The 17929-nt window shown below is 40.5% G+C and overlaps 7 protein-coding genes across 7 annotated transcripts; 5 read left to right on the plus strand and 2 right to left on the minus strand.

The window, feature by feature from the left end:
• Positions 1–323: 323 nt before the first annotated feature.
• On the plus strand, positions 324–6988 carry SAPINGB_P004144 (uncharacterized protein; the record flags this gene model as incomplete). The annotated part of the gene is made up of 3 exons (XM_031998859.1): positions 324–596; positions 649–792; positions 839–6988. 3 exons carry the CDS (start codon positions 324–326, stop codon positions 6986–6988), a joined length of 6567 nt encoding a protein of 2188 aa, XP_031854750.1.
• A 154-nt stretch (positions 6989–7142) lies between these two features.
• Positions 7143–7606, plus strand: SAPINGB_P004145 (uncharacterized protein; the record flags this gene model as incomplete). Its single annotated transcript, XM_031998860.1, has 3 exons — positions 7143–7199; positions 7260–7347; positions 7419–7606. 3 exons carry the CDS (start codon positions 7143–7145, stop codon positions 7604–7606), a joined length of 333 nt encoding a protein of 110 aa, XP_031854751.1.
• A 90-nt stretch (positions 7607–7696) lies between these two features.
• Positions 7697–8623, minus strand: SAPINGB_P004146 (uncharacterized protein; the record flags this gene model as incomplete). Its single annotated transcript, XM_031998861.1, has 1 exon — positions 7697–8623. The coding sequence occupies one exon, from the start codon at positions 8621–8623 to the stop codon at positions 7697–7699; it is 927 nt and encodes a 308-aa protein (XP_031854752.1).
• A 228-nt stretch (positions 8624–8851) lies between these two features.
• Positions 8852–9928, minus strand: SAPINGB_P004147 (uncharacterized protein; the record flags this gene model as incomplete). The annotated part of the gene is made up of 1 exon (XM_031998862.1): positions 8852–9928. The coding sequence occupies one exon, from the start codon at positions 9926–9928 to the stop codon at positions 8852–8854; it is 1077 nt and encodes a 358-aa protein (XP_031854753.1).
• A 951-nt stretch (positions 9929–10879) lies between these two features.
• On the plus strand, positions 10880–12361 carry SAPINGB_P004148 (uncharacterized protein; the record flags this gene model as incomplete). The annotated part of the gene is made up of 1 exon (XM_031998863.1): positions 10880–12361. One exon carries the CDS (start codon positions 10880–10882, stop codon positions 12359–12361), a length of 1482 nt encoding a protein of 493 aa, XP_031854754.1.
• Positions 12362–12697: 336 nt separating this feature from the next.
• On the plus strand, positions 12698–13807 carry SAPINGB_P004149 (uncharacterized protein; the record flags this gene model as incomplete). The annotated part of the gene is made up of 1 exon (XM_031998864.1): positions 12698–13807. One exon carries the CDS (start codon positions 12698–12700, stop codon positions 13805–13807), a length of 1110 nt encoding a protein of 369 aa, XP_031854755.1.
• Positions 13808–17136: 3329 nt separating this feature from the next.
• On the plus strand, positions 17137–17913 carry SAPINGB_P004150 (uncharacterized protein; the record flags this gene model as incomplete). Its single annotated transcript, XM_031998865.1, has 1 exon — positions 17137–17913. One exon carries the CDS (start codon positions 17137–17139, stop codon positions 17911–17913), a length of 777 nt encoding a protein of 258 aa, XP_031854756.1.
• Positions 17914–17929: the final 16 nt, after the last annotated feature.

Consider the following 17929-nt stretch of genomic DNA (forward strand, 5'->3'; position numbering starts at 1 on the left):
TTGCTGCAAGTTCTGATAGTATATATCATACATAATTAAAACCCTGAATATACACCTAAAATGCAACATGGAATTAAAACAGGCAGGCGTGTTAGTCGCTACGGCAACGAACTAAGAATCCCCTGGCTTGTTTTGATGTTGTCAATGTAAACACTGGAATAATAACCTGAAAAAATATAAAAATAAACAAACCGCAAACTACCACCATCATTTGTTAATTATCACCACCAATTCTCTCGTTTAAAATTTTTTTTTTTTTTTTTTTTTTCAAAATTAACAAACTCTGTTAAACTACTTATTTATCTCAGCTTTTGGCTAAAACAATGCATCGACCGCAGAATCATCTGCCATCGCACTCAAAAACATTTTCTCCGGCTACTAGCATTTCTACAACTACTAAGCTTGTCGATGCCATCTCCAGTGGTGCTTCCAAACATGCATCTAGCGAACCTTCCCCAAGCGATGATATCAACCAGGCCGAGTTCGCATCTAAGCGCTGGGTCTGGGTCCCTGATGAAAAGCTGGCCTTCATCAAGGGCTTTGTCACCACTGATCTTGAAGATGGAAAACTTAAAGTCCGATGTGTTGATGACTCGGTATGTACTTTTAATATTTTGTTTTATTATTCACTAAACTAACTCAAAATAGGATCGAATAGTTTCTCCTGAAGATGTAGACCGCGTTAATCCCCCAAAGTTTGAAAAGGCACAAGATATGGCCGAGCTTACTTATCTCAATGAAGCTTCTGTGGTCAATAATCTTCATGTTCGATACATGTCTGATATGATTTACGTATGTCATGTTGAGTGAATTATTTGCTCAATCTAACAATCTTTAGACTTACTCCGGTCTGTTTTTGGTTGCTATCAACCCTTATCAAGACCTGGGAATTTATGGATCCGAAATTATCCTCGCATATAAAAACAAACAGCGTGAAGAAAACCCACCTCACATTTACGCCATCACGGACCTTGCGTTCCGAAATATGCTTGAAGAGCACGAAAACCAGTCCATTCTAGTTACTGGTGAATCAGGTGCTGGTAAAACCGAAAATACTAAAAAAGTTATTCAATATCTTGCTGCAATTACATCTTCTCGCTCGAAATCCATCTTAGACACCCAGTCATCTACTAATCCTTCATTTGAACAGAAGATTCTTCAAGCAAACCCCATCATAGAAGCTTTTGGTAATGCTCAAACCGTCAGAAATAACAACTCTTCACGTTTCGGTAAATTTATTCGTATTGAGTTTTCTCGTTCCGGTCAAATTTCTGGAGCTTCCATAGACTGGTATCTTTTGGAAAAGTCCCGCGTCATCTACCAAAACAATAAGGAACGAAATTATCACATTTTTTACCAACTCATTAAGGGCGCTCCTAAGGACCTCCGTGAGGCCCTCATGCTTGACTCTGACCTTAATTACTATGCATATCTTAAGAACTCAAACAAGGTTGTTGACGGTGTTGACGATGCCGCTGAATACAAGAGTCTTCTCAGCTCTTTTCGAATTATGGGCTTTAGTGTTCAAGAACAAAATGACTTTTTCCGTATCATGTCTGCCATTCTCAACATTGGTAATATTGAGATTGGCTCTGAGCGTTCTGACCAAGCCAGAATTCTTAATGTTGCTCAAGTTGAACGTGTTTGCCATCTTCTTGGCATTAACGCTGAGCACTTCATTCAAAGTCTTATTCATCCGCGAGTCAAAGCTGGTCGTGAATGGGTCCGTCAATCAAGATCTGCTTTTCAAGTCCGTCACTCTCTTGATGCTCTTGCCAAATCTTTATACGAGCAAACCTTTGGTGCCATTGTGGACCGCATTAATAATACCCTTGATAGAAACAGCGACAATACGTCTTTTATTGGCGTTTTAGATATTGCCGGTTTTGAAATTTTTGAAAACAATAGTTTTGAGCAGCTGTGTATTAACTACACTAACGAACGCCTTCAGCAATTCTTTAACCATCACATGTTTGTTCTGGAACAAGAAGAGTACAACCGTGAAAACATTGCTTGGAAATACATTGATTTTGGTCATGACCTTCAGCCTACTATCGACTTGATTGAGCGAAGCAATCCCATTGGCATTTTTTCTTGTCTAGATGAAGAGTGTGTTATGCCTAAAGCTACCGATGCTTCTTTTACCGACAAATTAAATTCTTACTGGAATAAACGATCACCGAAATACAAACCATCAAGACTCTCCCAAGGGTTTATTCTCACACACTATGCTGCTGAAGTTGAATACAACACTGAAGGCTGGCTTGAAAAGAACAAAGACCCTCTTAACGACAACATCACCGAACTTCTTATTGAGTCTTCTGAAGTCCAAGTTCGCAAGTTGTTTGCTGATGCGAAAAATAATATAAAAACACCTGGAACTGTCATTAAAAAGGGTATATTCAGAACTGTTGCTCAGCGTCACAAAGAACAGCTTAATCATCTTATGAATGAACTGAATTCAACACACCCTCACTTTATTCGCTGTATTATTCCCAATCACACCAAAACACCTTATAAATTAGACAATCACCTTGTTCTAGATCAGCTTCGGTGTAATGGTGTTTTAGAAGGTATCCGTATCGCACGTACTGGTTACCCTAACCGACTTTTCTTTAGCGAATTTCGCCAACGTTATGAGGTGTTAGTTACCGGGATGCCTAGTGGCTATGTTGAAGGCCAAAAAGCCTGCAATTTAATTTTATCCAAGCTTAAACTAGACGAAAACCTTTACCGAGTAGGTCTCACCAAGGTGTTTTTCAAGTCTGGCGTTCTGGCAGAGCTTGAAGAACGTCGTGAGCAAATGACACGTGAAATCATGGCTCGGTTCCAGTCTGTAGCTCGTGGTTTTATTCAGCGCCGGAAAATCCGCAAATCTCTTCACAAGGCCCAAGCTGTCAGTATTATCAAGAAGAATTTTGAGATTTACTTGGAAATGAAAAGCAACCCTTGGTGGAAGCTTTACATGAAAATGGGCCCTCTTTTGATGGCTGCGCAAGACACTGGAAACAACAAGGCTCAAGCTCTTGAGATTAAGAAGTTGGAGGCAAATCTCAAGAAAGTTGAAGGTGAAAAGAATCAGCTTTCAGAAGAACAACGGGAGCGCGATTCTGAGCTTGAGTCACTCAAAAGTGTTTTGGAAAGCGAGCGTGCTACAGCCCTTGATAAGGACGAGATTTTGAAGCGTTCTCAAATCAGAGAGTCCGATTTAGAGACTCAACTTGCTGGTGCTCTTGACGATCTTGACCGTTTGGAGGTTCAGTGCGAGGAACTTCTTATAGCTAAGAAGAAGGCTACTTCTGAAGCTGACACCTGGCGGACTGAGTTGACCAATGGGGCACATTTGATTGGTCTTCTGGAAGATGAAAAGGCCAAGCTCAAGGAGCAAATTCTTCTTCTTGAAGCGGAGCTGGAACAAACTTCTACTGATCACCAAACCCAACGTTCTGAAATGGACAAGGTTGCAAGTGACCTTGAATTTCTTCGCAGCAAGCTTAAGGAACGTGAAGAGGAGATTAATGGTCTTGAGTCCCAGCTGCAAGAGCAACAGCAACAGCTCAGCGTTCGTGTCAAGGATTCTGAGAAGTCGTTAAATACGGCACAGTCTAAGATCGTAGAACTTACTGCTAGTATCGAGGAGTATCGTTCTGAGCTCGACGAGCAGTACAAAGCTGCTCAGGAGTATGAAGATTCTATTTCCAAAAAAGAGCGCGAGTTAAAGAGTCTTCAAGACTTGTTGGAGAAAAGTAAGAGTGTTGAGGCCACTTTGAATGAAAATTACCACAAGCTTCAGGGTGAATACAAAGAGGCCTCCGGAAAGACTGCTCATGTAGAGAAAGAACTTCAGCAATTGCAAGCCAAGTATGCTAAGCTTGAAGCTGACGAAAAGGAAACACGCCGTCTGTTACAGGCTAAGGTATCTGACAATGACGAAGGCCGTCGTCTGCTTGATCTTAAGGTGGATGAGCTTACTATTAAACTTCAAGAGAAAGATCAGTCGTTTGAAACTGAAAAACAAAAACTATTGGGCGAAATTTCAGCAAAGAAAAATTACATTGAAAAGCTCTTAAGTGAAAAGGAAGCCCTTTCTAAGTCGCTTGCTAAACTGAATGCAGTTCAAGAAACCAACACCAAGTTAGAAACCAGTTTAAAGACTGCTCAAGAAAAGGCTTCACAGGTCAGTAATTTGCGTGGTCAACTCGAGGTTTTGAAGGAGCAACTGAAGGAGCGGGAAGTTGAGACTGACCGATTGACTAGTGAAAATAAGGATTTGTCTTCTAGACTTTCTGAATCTAGCACTAATACAACACGTCTTAACAATGATTTAGAATCTTTGAAGGTAGAAAAGTCGCAACTTATTCAACAAATTGGGCAGCTCAAGCGGTTTATTGACGATGACTTGTCTAATAAGGAGAATTTGATTTTGGAAAAAAATACCATCTCTCAGGATTTGCAAAACGCCCAACAGGAGCTTTCCAATATTACTTTTGAGTACAATAAGCTCAAGGCTGAGCTTGACAAGAAGAACAACAACATTCGCAAGATTCGCGACTCATTCACGGATGAAGCTACGACTCAGCGCACTAAGCTCAACAAGGAAAAGGCCATTTTAGAGGCTTCCGAAAAGAAACTGCGTGGTGAATTAGAGGAGGCCAAACTTGAGGTTGAAACACTTACCCGACAAAAGACTAAGCAAGCTCAAGAGATTGAAGATCTAAAGCATACCGTTTCTCAAGAACAAAAGTCGGCAAATGCAGTCATGCGAACCAAAGACTCTCTCCAGGAGGAAGTGAGAGATCTTAAGAAGACTATCGAACAACAACGTCGAGATCACTCTCAGTCTGAGGTTGCTCGTCGTAAGCTTACTTCAAGCGTTGAATCTTTGACTAAGGATCTTGATGAAAAGACTACACAGCTTACAGCATTACAGAAAGTTGTTAAATACAAGGACGAAAACGGAACGGTTGATTTAGTGAAGCAACTTGAAGATTCTGAAAAGCGTCGCAAGGCGGCAGAAGAAGCCAAGGTTCTTTTGGAAAAGCAGTTAAGCGATGCTCAGCAGCGCATTACCGAGAGCAAGTCAGTGCCTTCATTCCGCAAAGAAAACATTCAGCCGATGAGTCCTACAGATCACCGCCAGTTGCGTACTACCAATGGTATCAAAAGTGCAATTGATAGTATCTATCAGAGCTTTGAAAATGACAGTCAGCCTGTCAAACGTGGTCATTTCCGTAATCGCAGTTTGCAAAAGGACAGTTTCTACACGCGTCCTAACATGGACTCTTCTGTTGCAGAGTCTGTTAAGTCCTTGAACATTAAAAACAAGTCTGTTGAAGAGATTGAGGAGCTTGTTGCCAGCTACGAGGCTTCTAAGCGCGACCTGATGTCAGTATTCCAGGAAACGTCTAAGAAGCTCTTGGAGGCTCAGGATAAGCTTGCCAAGACCGAACAAGAAAAGTCGCGGATGACGATGGAGTTTGAGCGCTCGATTCGACAAGACGATAGTGATGATGAGGACATTGATGTACTCAAATCTACTGTTTCTGATTTGGAAATTCGTCTTGATGCAGAGAGTTCCAAGGCGCAGGATCTTTTGGAAAGCTTGAGACTGTACAAGAGTCGCGCTGAGGATTATTACAGTAAGCTTGAATCTGCAGAAACTGTGGTGCTCAAGGCAACAAGAGCGGAAGCTTTTGCCAAGGCACAGTGGAAGGAGGCCGATGCTTCACTGTCAACTGCGTTGAACGAAACCAAGAAACAGGAGGATATCAATATGAAGCTGCAGTCCCAGGTACAGCAGCTGGGAGACCAGTTGGAAGATATGTCGATTGATTATACTCATTCGAAGGAAGCGCAGAAGAGGCTGGCTAGAGAGTTGCAGGATTTGAAGGAACGGCGCAAACAAGATTCTTCAGATATGGAAGCCTCGTTGCACACCATGCGTAACCGCTACAAGACCGAAATCAAGTCTTTGTCCGAAGAACTTGAACGGGAGAAGCTTGCGATGGGTGAACTTCAAACTGAATATCGTCATTTGCAGCACGAGATGGAGATGCAAAAGGTGAAGAACCAATTCGATACCTTAGATCCTTCTTGGAAGACTTTCAAGAGCCAACTGGAGAATAAGGTGAAGGAGTTAACTAAGAGTAACGAAGAAGCTGTTCTTGCTCACCAAGACTCTCAAAAACGAATTGGATCTTTGCTATCACAGATTCGTACTATGCGTGCTACGATGGAAGACATTACATCTAATAGAGATCAGCTTCAGAAGGAGAAACGGGTACTGGAGAAACGACTTGACGAGGTGTCCCAGCAGGTTGAAGAGTTGGCTGCATCTGAGCAGGCACCACGGGATGATACAATGGATTCTGTGGAAGAGCTAAAACAAAGTGTGCGTGTGCAAAAGGATGCAGCGCAGAGTGCTATAGATCGTCTTCGGAACGCTGAAAGCAGTTTGGGTGATTTGAAAGCGCAACTGGAGACTGAACGACAACGATTAGAAGATGTGCGGACGCAGAGAGCAATGACTGACCGAGAAAACAAAGAACTACATTTGAAGGTTGTTGATTTGGAGGCACAGTTGCTTGGAAGCAAGAAGCTCGACACCACGTTTTTGAGTACACGGGTTGCAGAGCTTGAACAGGCGCTGGAAGAGCAAAGTAAGCAACACGCCGAACAGAGTCGGACGTTCAGAAGCAACGATCGGACGGTGAAGGATCTGATTGGACAAGTGACACAGCGTGAAAAGACAGCGCAGCGAGTTCAGGAAGAGTTGCAGCGAAGCGAGCACAAAGTTAAAAAGTTACAGGAGACGGTGGAGGCGTTGCAAAGCACTGAGACTGCGCAGCGATTATCAGCGCGGCGGGCCGAACGAGAGGCCAAGGACGCAAAGGAGCGGGCCCTGAGGTTACAGAAGGATCTGGAAGAATGGAAGAACCGGTATGACACTCTTGTGGCTAACAAGCGAAGTTCCCGTTTGTTTATTTAAGTAAGAAATTTTTTTTTTTTTTAATTTTTGAAAAAGTGTAGAAAATTGTGGAGGATTTTGAAATAAAATGGACTTTTAAATTTTTTTTTTTTTTTTTTTGTCACCACCAAAACTATTCCATAACCGAAAATAAAAACAAACAACAAACTACAAAATGTCGACAAGAACTGAACGCGCGTGTATGATTTGCGCCATCATCCAGCCATATAGAGTAAGTTGGCAGAATAAAATTTATGAATGTATATATATATATTCTAATTTCTATTGATAGGAATTTCTGAGCCAAGGATGTCCTAACTGCGAATCGCTGCTCGCGTATAAGAATGATGACGAGCTGGTCCAAGACTGCACTAGTCCGTGTAAGTAATGAGAAAAAAGAAAAAAAAAATTGGGGTGGCGTTTTTACGTAGAACTAATACAAAATCATTAGCTTTTGAAGGCCTGCTTGCGGTCTGCGATACAGCCAACTCATGGGCAGCCAAGTGGCTGCGAGTAGACGGATTCCAGCCTGGACTTTACGCAGTCAAAGTGAATGGCCGGTTGCCTGAAGATATTGCGCGGGATCTGGAGGCTAAGGGCGTAGTGTACCGTCCGCGGGACGGCAGTGCACAGGATTAAATGTTTCTAATTAATGATATATATACAGATAATAGTAAGAAGTTACAAAAAAAAAAAAAAAAAAAAAAGAAGAAGAACTTGAAAAAAAGTTTATTTGGATGGTAAACTTGAAAGACCGTGAGAGAAGTTAAATTCGGTGGTTGGTGGGCGTGGAGTGTATGGTTGAAGCGGAAGCCAACGATCAAAGGCCAAGTTTTGGAGCAGCGAAAAGCTAGAGGAAGAGACCCAGTAGAGACATACGGCGACCGGAGCCTGAAAAGCCATGGTAGTGAAGCCCATGACAGCGACACGCGAGATATTAGCGACGATACGTGGGACTGATGGGCCTTGGGTAGCAGCAGCGGCCACCGAAGCAGTAGAAGTTGGAGCGGCAGCGCGGTTCATGACGTTAATGGCGTTCCACTCAATGTTTGCCATGCCGAGGATGCCGACAAGAATAGGGAGAGCACCATATGGGTCAGGGGACACGAGGTCTGTGCACCAAAGAAATGCATCTGAGTTAAAGGCTTGCTCTAGAGGAATCGATGAGCCAATAGAGCCGGACCACCCGCACATTGAACGAAACACAAGGGAAAGCGCGATCCATAGTGGCATTTGGACTGCTGGAAGTAGTACGATTGATTTCCAAGCTTGACAGCGATATTTGCGGAACAACTCGACGCGACGACGACGACGTTCCTTTGTTGCAAGAACAGAGATTTGTTCGGAGGTAAGAGTTACACCACGGGAGTTTTTCCCACTGGCCATAGCTAGACGGGCTCTTAGAATAGGTGTCATTGCGCTGAGAACAGGTTGAAGTTCTGCTTGTTTTTGGGCACGCTTGCGGTTGGCAATGGCCACTGGAAGGGTTGTTGTGGCGCGCACGGCCAGCGTGGCGAGGGGGATCATGTAGTGCCAGGAAAGACCTGAGTATGCTTGGGCGGCTTGTACGGCGGAATGGACGGGCTCCAGAAGAGCTCCGAGATCAAATTGCCGGGTAGCCGAGGCGTGGAACCGCCGGGTTTGGAGTCGGAACATTTGAGAGAGGAATTGATTAGAATAGTTTAAGGTCAGGTTGGTGGTGATGGTAATAGTAGTAGTAGTAGTAATTATTGTGAGTGAAAAATTTTAAGGTGGGATGTTTGAGTGGACTAAAATGATCAAATAACACCACCAAACTATGTATAAGATTTAAAGATTTGAATAAACCGGTTTGTTCATGAAAAAAAAAAAAAAAATATCTATTCATTTTAAATCAAAAGAAATTTACAACTTCTCAACAGTAGCACCGTCGTAGGCGGGTTCCAGCAGCTTCCACTGACACTTGATCTTCTCCTTCTCAAACTGAGACACAATCTCCTCAGCAATGGCATCAAAGTTGTGTGTGGCCAGAGCAAGAATTGTGGGGCCAGCACCAGAAAGACAGATACCAAGAAGACCAGGGTGAGTCTTAGGAGTCATCGACTGAAGGATCTCAGTGAGACCAGGGATAAGAACCTTGCGGTAAGGTTGATGCACCCGGTCCTGCATGGCGGGGAAAATGAGTTCTGGGTTTGGTGGAGAGCGAGAAAGGGCAGTAGTGAGAACAGCAAGACGCTGGAGGTTAAAGACAAGGTCTTTCTTGGTGTAAGCTGTAGGTAGGACTTCACGGGACTTTGCGGTAGAGACTTCAAAAGATGGGACAATGCAGACAGCCTTGACTTGGGTGCACCAGTCGTATTTGATGTGGTGGCCAATGTTAAAGGGAGGCTCAGGAGGGACGAGACCGGTGTTGATACCACCTGCGGGTTCAGGGAGGACCTCAGCAAGAGGGATTTCGACTCGAGAAAGTTCAGCTTCGGACAGATCACGAAGATAAGAGCCGACAAAGCCGCCGACCATAGCAGCAGTGATATTATCAGGATGACGTTCAATCATCAGGCAGTAATCAAGCATACGCTGCTTAGAAAAGTCGAAGCTGCCAATCTCGTTGGCAAGGATGACACCGGCGACAACGGCAGCACCGGAAGATCCGAGACCGCGGCCCAGAGGGATAGGGTTATTGACGTGGACATAGGTACCGATAGGGAAAGTGGTGAGACCGTTGACTTTAAGAACGTAGAGAGCCACACGGGTGATAAGGTTGTGAGATGCAAGAAGAGGGACTTCTTCGACGCCTTCGCCTTCATAGGAGATTTTACAGTTCTCGTTGAAAATGGTGCTTTCGGCCTCGGTCAAGGGTTTAGAGGGATCGAGAGTGACTGTGAGCTCGAGGAAGAGAGAGAGGGCAAGACCAAGAACATCAAAGCCAGGGCCGATATTGGCTGACGATGCAGGGACGGAGATTTTAAAGGATCGAGGCATAACGATGGATGGTGGTGGTGGTGGTGGTGACTGATGGGTCGGGACGCAGGCCGGGACTCTTCGTTTTATTTATATTTTTTTTTTTTTTTTTGGGGAGGGACAGATGAATGTATGAGAAAAGTGAGAAAAAGAAACTGGTTGGTGGCTTTGCTGCGGGTGGCTGGTGAAAATTCTGCTAATCCAAGGTTTAGGGTAAGAAGAGACATAAAGGAAGATGATTAAAAGGAAGAGGATTTGAAGCACCAGAAGAAGAGAAAAAAAAAAAAAAAAAGAATTGAATGAAAAGTTTATAGACGGGATATATAATTGTGAAAGGTCCGATTGAAAGTAATGAAAAGACCCGTTTATGATGATGAGCCTTAAAGTTTGGTTTAAATCTTAGAGGGAAGTCAGAACAGAACAAGAAATCTCAAAACATTTGGGATTTTTTTTTTTTTTGGAGGGTACAAAAAATTGAAGTTTTAATTTTTAAAATAAAGAAGAAGATTTATAAAAATTACATGAAATTAAAAAAAAATAAAATAAAAATTCGTATTGAAAGTGCCGTTTTAAATTTCTTTTGATGGCACTTTTCAATGTTTAAAAAAACCTTGAAATTTCTCAATTTTTTTTTTTTTTTTTTTTTTTTTTTCATTTTAATGTCTGTTGCAAGTTTGAATCAAAAAACTTACCAAAAATAACTTTTAAATACCCGGTAACTTTTAGTAACCCTCATGCCACTTTATTTTTATTTTTATTTTAATTTTAATTTTTTTTTTTTTTCTGCGCTGCCACCACCCCCCCACCTATTACAAACTTAATAAAAAAGCCCTCATCACCAACATCAATCAACAACTTTTCAAGAACGGATCCGACAGGCAATCAGTCAGTCAGTCAGACAAATAGAAAGATCTACCATAGATAGACAGATCTTGTTCTACAGCCACCATAATTAATACTACCACCACTATCATGCTCCGACTTTCTGCTCTGAGGCCGGCACAACGCTTTGCTTCCCGCATAACACGCGTTCTTCACAGCAACCCTTACTCCACCGGAGCATCTGCCCCATCCGATCTCATCACTCTCGATAATGGCCTCCGTGTGGCTGTCGATCCAAGTCCTTCGCATTTCGCAGCTATGGGCCTTTACGTCCATGCCGGGTCTCGTTATGAAAACACCCCAGAACTAAGTGGTCTTTCTCACATTGTAGATCGACTGGCCTTTAAGTCTACCACTACACGATCTGCTCTCACCATGCAGGAAACCCTTGAATCTCTCGGAGGTAACTACATGTGTGCTTCATCGCGTGAATCCATGCTTTACCAAGCATCAGTCTTTAATTCAGACACTGAAGGCATGTTTGCACTACTTGCCGATACTGTCCGTAATCCTGCGATTCTCCCTGATGAACTTAATGCTGAGCTTGCCACCGCCGAGTACGAGGTTGACGAAATCTGGCAAAAGCCTGAGCTCATTCTTCCAGAGATTGTACACATGACTGCTTATGATGGAACCCTTGGGAACCCGCTTCTTTGCCCCAAGGAACGTCTTTCCGAAATCACACCAGCTTCCATCGAAGCCTACCGTACCAAGTTCTACCATCCTGACAAAATTGTCGCCTCATTTGTCGGTGTCGATACTTCTACTGCTGTTAAGCTAGTGGAAAAATATCTGGGCTCTATTCCTAAACGTGATCAGGCCACCATCGCTGCTGCAAATACAGAACTTTTCACAAACTTTTCTCACTACACTGGTGGGGAATACTCAAGACCTTCCATCCCTCCCATTGGTAACCTTCCTGAGTTTTTCCACCTCCACCTCGCGTTTGAAGGTCTGGCAACCGCCGATCCGGATATTTACGCCCTCGCCACCCTCCAGATGCTTCTTGGTGGTGGCGGTTCCTTTTCCGCCGGCGGGCCTGGCAAGGGCATGTACTCTCGTCTCTACACTCAGGTCCTCAATCAATTCCCCTACATTGAAAGCTGTATTGCCTTTAACCATTCTTACACTGATTCCGGTCTTTTCGGTATTTCTGCCTCCTGTGTTCCTAACTTTGCTCCTTACCTTGCTGAGATTCTCTGCCGCCAGTTTTCCATGACCTTCACCACAGGAGCTGGTGCACTCACTAAGACAGAAGTCCAGCGTGCTAAGAACCAGCTGCGATCGTCACTACTTATGAACCTTGAGAGTAAGATGGTCCAGCTAGAGGATATGGGTCGCCAGATTCTTGTCCAAGGATACAAGGTCCCAGTATCCGAGATGTGCGACAAGATTGATGCTTTAACGGTTGAGGACATTCAGCGCGTGGCTCGCCGGGTTCTTACCGGTAACACAAACAATCCAGGAATGGGCTCTGGCAAGCCCACTGTTGTGATCCAAGGCCGCCGTGAGTACTTTGGCGACGTCGAATCTGTCATCAAACGCTACGGTCTGGGTCTTCGCTCTATATAGACCACCATTGAGAAAGATTTGTTTTGATGTTTAATAGTTTGTTGATTCAATCTTTTTTTTTTTTTTTTTTTTTTGTCCTGTAAATAAAATAAATTAAAATTAAATTAAATTAAATTAAATTAAAAATAAAATAAAATAAAATTTGTTCCGCCTATTACCGCCGCACTATTTGTGAAATTTAGTTTTCCAAATTAGGCAAAACGGTCAAAAGTTGATTTGTCTGTTCTGTTTAAAAAAAAAAAAAAAAAAAAAAAAAAAACTTTGAAAATTTTCCCCAAATGCTTATTTAAGTACCTGTTCCAATACTAAATTCTCTTTCTTCAAATAGTCAAAACAATGTCCTCCTCGTCGTTCCAGTTTAAAGATACCATCATCACAAAGACCTCTGCACCCAAGTCTTCAGAAGGCCTCCCACCTTACTCCAATACCGACCACATGGTCGAGATTGACTGGACCGTTGCCGATGGCTGGACCGCCCCCCGCATAGTGCCGTACGCTCCTCTCGCTCTCGATCCTACGGCATCGTGTCTCCACTACGCCACTCAGTGCTTCGAAGGCCTCAAGGCTTTCCGTTCCCAAGATGGAAAGTCGCTTCGTCTTCTCAGACCTGAGCTTAACCTTGCTCGCCTCAATGTCTCCGCCGAGCGTGCCTCGCTCCCAACTTTTGATGCAGACGAACTGCTCAAGGTCCTTGTCAAACTGCTTTCTATTGACGGCCACTTTGTCCAACCTGGGTCTTTTGTTTACATTAGACCATACTTGATTGGCACCATGACTGGTCTGGGTGTCTGCGCTCCTACCAGCGTCAAGCTTGGTATTGTCATGGTTCTCATGCCCAGCTGGAGTGACAAACCTCTCCGTCTTTACTCCTCCAACCCCAAGGACGCTGTGCGTGCTTGGCCAGGTGGTTTCGGCAGCTCCAAGCTTGGTGCCAATTATGGACCTACCCTTCGCGAACACTCCATTGCCCAGAAGGATGGTTACGACCAAGTTCTTTGGCTTTTTGGTGAGGAGGAGCGTCTTGTCACCGAAGCTGGTGCTTCCAACTTTGTTGCTGTTTGGAAGAATGCCAAATCTGGTGCCGTCGAAGTGGTTACTTGCTCTTTAGAAACCAATCTTATTCTTCCTGGTATTAACCGTCGTTCAGCCATTGAGTACCTGCGTGCAGAAAACAAGACCGTTTTAGAGACAAAGTTTTCTATTGACGATCTTGACAAAGCTGCTGAGGAGGGCCGTCTGCTCGAAGCTTTTGCTATTGGAACTGCTTTCTTTGTGGCTCCTGTCAAGGAGATCCGTACTCCTGAAGGCAAGTCTGTGTCTGTGCCTTTGCCCTCGCTTGAGGATGGCAGCATTGCTCTTGAGCTTCGCAAGCATTTTAGTGGACTCATGTATGACAACTACACCGAGGCTCATCCTTGGGTTGTTGTCATTCCCAAAGACAATTAATAAATGTACATATTAATAAAATAGCTTATATTTGATATTATTCTTTAAAATAACACGTTTCAATGTTTTTAATATTTAATGGCTTGGGTTTTGAAGGGTCAACAGGAATGTTAAATAGACTGAACGATATATTTTGAATAAAACATAATATCTTAGGCATCTTAATTATATCGATATCTTGTTAATATCTTGTTAAATATAAAGATTTAACGGATTAATATAACGTAATATATTATTTTAATCTTATAATTATAACTATATATAGTTAGAATTATATTGTATTAATAGCAACTTTGAACGTGGGTATGATAGTATAAATACCAGCTTTTTAAACAACCTAATTGCTAATTAGCTAAAACTGAGCTTATGATATTTCTAATAGTGCAAATTAACCTTAAATAAAAACAAATAAGTGTAATTGACTATTTTTTTTTCTTAATGTATTGTAGAAAATCGTAATTTCGAATACTTTATATAAAGTATTGTTAAAAAAAAATATGGTATTAATTTCACACACTATCATTTGGGGTATTTTGATGTTAATCTTCAGACTTCAATCTTTGAAAGCTGACCTTCACTAAAAATGAATCAAGATTAATTTCAACATATAATGTGACGAGTTAATTAAAAGTGAGAAATTGTTGCTTAATCTCTGATATATATTTTTAATGCTGATTTAATATTTTTAAGGGCATGACACGATATGATATTATTATTATTTTTATTGTATTATTATTAGCATTAGTATACGTATATACATAAAATTTGTTTTATCGTTATGTTTATCGATATTCAATTAAGCCTCATCAGGTTTAATTATAAATATCACCATTTTTGCCATTTAAATCTTTTAAATTATTTAAAATAAAACTTAACGACTATCATATATTTTTATTTTATTTTATTCTATCCTACTTGAATTTACTTTATTTTATTTTAATTTAATTTTTTTAATAACATTGCATTTTATTAATTTTTAATCATAACTCCATTACATTACCTTTCAAAGAACCAAAATATAAAATATAAACCAGGTTAAGTTTTGGAACGCAAGAATAAATCAATTTTTGAAGAAAATAATTACAGATAAGTCTGTTTTAATCACACACAAAATCAACACCATGGAAATAACTCATCACCGTCAAAAGTACTCCAAAGATATCAAAAACTATGCAGTCCAATTTGCCCGAGAAAATCTTGCCAATGGCAATTTAATTAAAAAAGAACTTGAAAAAAAGTTTCAAGTCAGAGTACCCCAGTCAACTTTGGCTTGTTGGCTACGAAAGGCTAATGTTAAATTGCAGGATTCTCGAAGGCACAGTTTAAGTATAGAAAAATAAAAAAATAAAAAAATAAAAACAAAAATGATTGAAAAATATGAGATAGCATCTATCTATATCTATCTATCTATACATAGATATATAGATATATATTTATAAATTTAGATAATTTAAAAGTCTTTTTTTTTCACAAAACTAAATATAGTAAAGTCTTTATCAATTAGAAAAGCCATCGATTTGGTCCTTGCTTGTGTTCAATGTAACTTTTTAATAATTTTAATATTAATGTCAATTAGGAATTTATCGATATTTATTTATCAAACCTTAGTCGGCACTGTCGATATCTTGTATAAACCCATAGCATTGGAATACTGTGATCATGTGTCTGTGGGATTTCTGATTCAGCCCCACAAAGTTGGCATTTGTCTTGTATGATATCTTCGTTTCTGGTAGGCGCACTAATGTACTTGGTAAACCAGCAGAGTACTTATATTATATAAGTACACTGCCCTAAGGGCTGGCTATATTATAATAAAGTATAAGGTTTTATTGGTATTTCTTTGTCAATCACGTTGACACTATTAAAGATAAAATTTAATTTAAAATATCGTTAAATATCGATATATATATCACCGTAAAATTTCAAACATAGGGAAAACTCATATTTCTCATAGTAATTTTTTTAAACATTAAAAAAAAAAAAAGGATTTGAGGAGCACAGATCCTTCTTAACACACCTATTTGGGCCAGAACTTTTAAATTTAAGGAATATTATTGGCTTATTTACGAAATTTTCGATAAAAAAGGAAGTTTTTCTATACGATGTTTGAAAATTTACTGTGTATATCAATATTTTCATCCTAATCACTTGATTGGTATCATATATCTGACTTGCAAAAAAAAATTGCTCAAAATTATAAAAATACCAATATTTCTTATACCTCTATCATTTTAATATCTTATCACTTTTTTTTTAAAAATCATAAACTTATTATCAATATCATTATGGCTAAAGTTAGACACAAGTCTTATTCACCCGAAATTAAGGAGTATGCTATTTGTTATGCTCGGAAACATCCTTCTGTTGGTAAAATCATCAACGAACTACAAAATAAGTTTGAAAAGGTCATCCCTTCAGTAACTTTGCTAACTTGGTTGATTGGTGCCGGTATTAACTTAGGTGAACTCAGAAATCAACAGAAAAATCAACGGAAAAATCAACGGAAAAATCAACGGAAAAATCAAAATCTAAATACTTTTGTATCACCCTGTATAATCGAAAATATTATACCGATGACTCAGGAACGAGAAATACTAAGTAATTACAGCAAAACAGAACAAAAAATACTTGGATCTGAGTGCTATTTGTGTGGCACAATGGCAATGGAACAAGATCAAACTATTTCAAACTTCTTCAACCCTATTGAACCCTTCACAATGCAAAATATTGTGGAACCGTGTGTATATTGTTTGGACAACGAACAACTCGATTGTTTAAAGGTTCAATTTCAGGCTTTTGATCGCCAGTTTGACTACTTGCTTATGGACCCAGACAACTAGTATTAATGAATTGAAATATTTGAAAATTTATTTATTTCTGAACCACAATTGTCTCCAATAGATGGTAATTATGATAGCTCTTTATCAGAATACATTGCTGACTTAAAGATTAAATAAAATTATTGAATATGGATCTGTTATTGAAGTTTTCAAATCTTGGTAAAGTTCATTTTTTCAGATTGGTCAAAAAGGTTTTTTTTTTCCAACATTAATAGCTTGAGCAGGGTTATCTGAATCTTGTTTATAATAATTTTTAAATACTGCAGAATCAATATAATTATATTCAAAGAAAGGCATATCTCAAAAATTAAATTAAATTAAATTAAATTAAATTAAAAAAGATTTTTATCTGTTCATGTATGTCTACGAGTATATCTTAGATATATCTAATATATATCTATTTTTGAATAAAAATCAAATGAAAGTTAATTTTTATTAAGACTGCTCTCTACAATCAAACATGAAACAATCCTCTTCTCTTACCATAACATGACGGTCGTCAGCACTGACGAAATTACCCTTTGTACAAACACCTCTTCAACACCAGAAGTATCACCCCAATCTTCCACTGAGCGTTGGGTTGCTCTCACAGCTTCTGCACCGCTATATTCTATTCCAAATTCTGAATCAAACCTAGGATTAGATTCATTTGTTAATAACCCACAGGTAGGGGCCAGGGCAATTGCATCATCTTTCCCCCGGGTCTCACTTTCAAATTCCTCTGTGTCATCAGCAAGCCCTTGGCTCTGTTATCGTAATGGGAAATTTATCCGACACCGCGTCACAGTCATTTCTGAGTCTGCTGCAAGCTGCTGCGAGGAAACACGACCGTGCGAAGATCAACCAGCTCCTGGGCTTACTCAGCAAGCAAATATGTCTGTTGATGAAGCTCTTGTTGCAACTCAAATGATATCCCCGTTGTCTCCTCGAATGCCCTTCTCTTGCCACCTTAAAACATTGCACTCTGGCTACGAAGGTGTGTTCCCGGAAAACCGCAAACGCAAAAAACCACGTAGCTCTGCAATAAGACCCGAGGCCAGTGACATTGCAAATCTACAAAAGTCAGACGCACACTGGTATTACCGCAACATTGTTAATGCTGATGTGGGACTATCTCTTACAGACTTTGACATTGTGGTAAATGACGATATAGCTGCAGATATGGCTGCGCGCGAAACACTAGCCGTCAAGAATCGCATCATTCTTTGTAGTTTGACACTTACTATTCCAATATTTCTTTATCTACGCTTCACATTCTGGACCTGAACATAAATAAATAATA

Source organism: Magnusiomyces paraingens (genome assembly GCF_902498895.1).
Source record: "Magnusiomyces paraingens strain CBS 517.90 genome assembly, contig: contig3, whole genome shotgun sequence".
NCBI lineage: Eukaryota > Fungi > Ascomycota > Dipodascomycetes > Dipodascales > Dipodascaceae > Magnusiomyces > Magnusiomyces paraingens.